This window comes from Morone saxatilis, unplaced genomic scaffold (assembly GCF_004916995.1).
Source record: "Morone saxatilis isolate NCDOM2014 unplaced genomic scaffold, NCSU_SB_2.0 Contig19, whole genome shotgun sequence".
NCBI lineage: Eukaryota > Metazoa > Chordata > Actinopteri > Moronidae > Morone > Morone saxatilis.
This window is the reverse complement of record NW_023339751.1, coordinates 5569120-5573622: the sequence shown is the minus strand read 5'-3', so window position 1 is coordinate 5573622 and position 4503 is coordinate 5569120. Positions and strand designations below refer to the sequence as shown.

Here is a 4503-nt window from a genome sequence, read left to right as displayed (position 1 = left end):
TGACCGCCACATGCTGGTATTGCACATGTCCGTCCCTGTCAGTTATCACATTACTAAATTAACTTTTCTACATTTTGTTTGTTCCACTGAAGACATTTTCAATCTCAAACTGAGTTTATGATACAAATACTGACAGGAGGCTACAGCTAAATGTGAGTTCTCAACATATTCTGAAGCTACAAATGGTTTATTATGTTGGCACAGTATTTTTTTGTTAATATTAAGAACCTGCAATGAAATCTCAATGTTTTTAAGATTATTTTCCAACATAAAGTCTCACATTTCAAAAATCTAAGTGTTTTTTTAATCATATAATAATAATAATAATAATAATAATAATAATAATAATAACTGGTAAAACTCTCAGTTTTGGGTTTTAATTAAACCACAGAAACTGAACTGACAACAAGTGTTGAGTGCATTTTACCCACAGCGCCACCTGGTGAGTGTGGTGTGAACCAGATTTAATGGCCCCACGGACAGCCGCAGGGGTCTCCACAGGCCCTCTTCCTGTCCCAGAGGATGTGCAGCTCCTCGGCCGTGTGTTGGGGAGAAGACAGCATGTCCAGGTAGCACTCTTTCTCACACAGCCAGCCAGGGTCCTGGTGTTAGGCAAAGCAGGGACAGTGGCTGTGTTAACATGCACAGACTGATTATTAGTTGTAAACTGGTTAAAGTCTCACTCAAGGTTAATTAACATTAAAATGCACCTTTGATATGCCGCAATTGAACTCCGCTGTGCCAAGTTTCCACAGACAGCGCCAGCAAATTTCAGATTTTAGAGGTTTTATTTATCACATGCTGACAATTTGTGCAGTGAGATGCTGTAAAGCTGATCTAGCTGTGCTAAAAGGCTACTGTACATTAAGGGATGTGCAATATGTTTGTATATTAAAGATGTAGAGTTGTAAAGAAAACTACAGAATACAATTTAGCATACAAATCTAAATGGATATTAAATCACAAAGTTAAATAGAGGATTACTAAGAAGAGGAAAATAATGACAATCTCAGTGTTTTCCATAGAAATTAAAGCTGCACAATTAATCAATACATTATCAAAATCACAATACGGCAGTGCAATATTCAAATCACAGAAGCTTAAAGGTAAAATGTGACAAACAGCATTATAATGAAGTACTGCAGTGCTGCAGAGATGCACTGGCCAACAAATCTCTTTCTCCAGATTTAAGAACAACATGTCACCAAAAAGTTTTTTCAGTAAAAATGTAATTGCAGCCCGAATAGAAATCAATATGTACGTCTTCAGCAAGGTTTAGTAGTAAGAGTAAATTGACTGAACCTTTCTAGTCTTCCAAAAGTAAAGTGCTTTACACTACATATCTCATTCAGTTCAGTATCTTTCCCAAGGACATGCAGAGGGAAGACCCGGGGATCAAATTACAAACCTTCTGATTAGTGGACCTGCTCTACCTCCTGAGCCACAGCTAATACACAGTAATTTATTAGTGTATTGTTGAGCTCTAAGTACCCAGATACTGTTAATAAAGTGAGTATGATCGACTGTTTGCTTGTTTGGTTTTTTATGCGTCTTCCTCCCATTATTTTACTGCTTATCTTTCCACTGTCCTACTAATCTTTTTAGTTTCAGTCACTTGTCGAGAATGGCACTAACTTGTATAACAGATGGCGCACAAATAAAGTTTGACTGATAGCCCACAGTAAACTGAGCTCATCTTCATCGCTCACAGTATGAGCTTCAGCAGGGTTTTCATGCTGAGACGGAGCAAAACTAAAACGAGGCTGCTTGGATCATTGAGTTATGGGGATAATTTTGTAATTCTATATTATCTTATTATGTTTTGTAAATATTTTCCTTATTAATTAATATTTGCATCTTGAACTCAAACAACTGTTTGTCTGACACTTGATAAGTTGTGTGGTGTTCAGGAGTTGGCAGCTCTGGATGTCATTAAAGCAGTTTATTACCTGATATTTCTGTGGTCCAACAGCTGCCATCCATATCCCCATGCTCACATCTTCCCCCTGTAACAACACATCCGGGGCAAATTCCTCACATCATACTCATTATTATCTCCCCCCAAACCCCCTACTGTCACTTGCTCTCGGGTACTCTACCTGGTAAGCCTTCAGTTTATCTGCATTGCTGGCAAGCCACTGGACCAGGTCACGAGAGACCACATAGCCGGAGCCGCAGGCAAATGCAGGGTAGGCTGGACTAGCGTACTCCAGCTCCTGCCACTTCCCAATGCGATCCACTGCCCAGCTCTGCCTGAAACTGGGTCAGGACGGTGGATACATCATCATCACATCCTGTCTGCATTTCACCTGAACCACCATCGTTTTGACAGAGCATTCCTGTTCCTTTCATTTAAAGGGTTCAGCTGACAGTGCACCAAAGTTAAGTTTCCAAACACAAGGGGACTAAAAATCCCAAGCAAAATATACATTGAAAAAAGGATCAAGCATCAAATTGTACTTACTTCCCCCACCAGAAATTGCTGCGCTTGAGACCCTTGTGGTCAATCTTCATTAATACTGAGTCCACGTCGATGTAACAATCATCATCAGTCTTCAGCAGCAGATTAAAGTCAGCGTTTCCCACAGACCTGCCAGAGAAGGAATTTGCAAACTTAATTAAAACCCACCTTCTGATTTTTTTTAGCAACATCTCAGAGTGGATTTACTTTCAAATACCAGAGAGAGTGAGGGGCCAGGAGGTCTCACAAATAAATAATATACTTGTCAAGTCAAAGCTTAAGACCACTCTGTATATTTTGCTACCTGATGACTCACAACTGTACTTTTTTTGCCTGACTGAGTGATTGCAATCGTGATTCTAACAGCGAGACATTTTGAGGCGACGACACACTTTCATTTTAGGTTGCTGATTTCCTCGGAGGGCCCAGGCAATTTGGAGACAGAGAATCGAGTCATTAGCACTTGGCATACCATTTATAGAACTGAAGCAGTTTGGAAGGCACGTTCCTGTAGGTGTCTACCACGTCCACGAACACCATGTCGCCGTGCCTGAGGCTCTCCTCCTGCAGGGTAGCGTCCTCCTGCCGCAGCCTGGAGGCATGGTGCTCCATCCTGGCTGGGCGGCCCCGCAGGAGCTCCGATAGGCCGTCCCCATCTGACGCACAGGTGGTGAGGGGTGGGCATAGGGAGGCATGTGATTGGGGTAAAAAAAAAAAAAAAAAAGACAGGAAAAAATTGATAAATTGGGGGAAAATTGTGAAGGAGCTTTTGTCCAAAATGAGTCACATTAACTTTTTATTCACCCATGTTCTGAATAAATTAAGGCACCTTTGAGGGATAATAACTTAAATCACTAGCTGGCAAAATAATATGATAAAACTGTAACATTTTATAGAATGGATCATTAGTTCTGTTTTCAGAGATATTAGATAGTGAATTTAATTTAGTTTTTTTTTTTCTTCCCCAAAATGACTGCAAATCCATTCTCGGATAAACTCAAAACGCAAACACATGCAGGAGGTACAATCAATAATGTAACAGGGTGGAGAGGAGGGGGAAAAAAAAATGTTATTTCCATTTGGCACATATGCAAGAGCCCTGAGGCGAAAAAGGAGCTAATCTCATAACCTGCCAAAGTGAATCAGTGGGTTTTTTTTTATTTTTACGTAGGGATTTCTTTTATAACAGGTGGCTCATGGAGCGATTTTGATCGAACTGTTTTCATAAAAAGCTCAAAATGAATTCTGTTGCTGGACCAACCGTAGATAGTAAATGTGAACCCTCCAGCCAGACCGGGAAATCCAAGTGCACTCCTATGAGGCAATATTCCCTCTGCAATCTGAAATTCAAAGAAATAGCAAAGGTTTTTAAAATCTCCTTGAACTTTCCCCCCTTTCACGTCAAAACATGAGAGAGAATTTTCTTTTTATACATTTTTATTTTTTACACCACGGCAATACATACAGAGGAGATCTTGAGGACACCTCCTCCATCACTGAGCTGCACAGAGGAGGAGTTGACTGTGCTCAGTCCAGCAGAGTCCAGATTCTCCCAAACCAGCGTCCCCTCAAAACCCTGAGGAGGAAAACACACAGACAGCTCTTTCTTTGCACATTTAGCAGCCGCTGAAGACACTGATGTCTCCAAAACTTAAGGTATTTTACATTTTACAGTTAAAATTTACATTGAATTTACATTGTTTTATTAAAGATTAACTCAACATCGCCTGAAAATCTAACTTTTGCTGGGTTTAACTTCTAACTTTGCAGCAGTGGCGTACAGGTGTACTCCAGGACCCTGTACCATCACTGATGGGTGAGGAGTTATTATAGTTCTGCATTTTTTATTAGTTTTTTTTTTATTTCAATTGAATTTTTGTTTTTAATTCAGTTTAGAATAGGTATTACAATACAAATACACTGACTTATAGTCATGTAGACAGGAGTTTTCTATTGTTTTACCATTATTTCTAGTCAGAACCAGTATTTTTTTAAAGGCTTTTGTAGGTGCAAAAGTTAGTGAACCCTAAGCTTTACTGCTT

The 4503-nt window shown here is 39.8% G+C and overlaps 1 protein-coding gene across 2 annotated transcripts in view; it reads right to left on the bottom strand.

Moving 5' to 3' along the window:
- Positions 1–214: 214 nt before the first annotated feature.
- The window catches only part of b3galnt2 (beta-1,3-N-acetylgalactosaminyltransferase 2), a 9481-nt gene continuing 5192 nt past the window's right edge, over positions 215–4503 (bottom strand). For both annotated transcript variants that reach the window (XM_035664032.1, XM_035664033.1), the window contains exons 6-12: positions 3927–4037; positions 3723–3801; positions 2934–3117; positions 2465–2590; positions 2100–2259; positions 1950–2006; positions 215–602 (exon numbers count right to left, since the gene is read on the bottom strand). In XM_035664032.1, coding sequence (XP_035519925.1) covers positions 465–602; positions 1950–2006; positions 2100–2259; positions 2465–2590; positions 2934–3117; positions 3723–3801; positions 3927–4037 — 855 coding nt within the window. In that variant the 3' untranslated portion in view covers positions 215–464. The remainder of the gene's footprint in view (positions 603–1949; positions 2007–2099; positions 2260–2464; positions 2591–2933; positions 3118–3722; positions 3802–3926; positions 4038–4503) is intronic.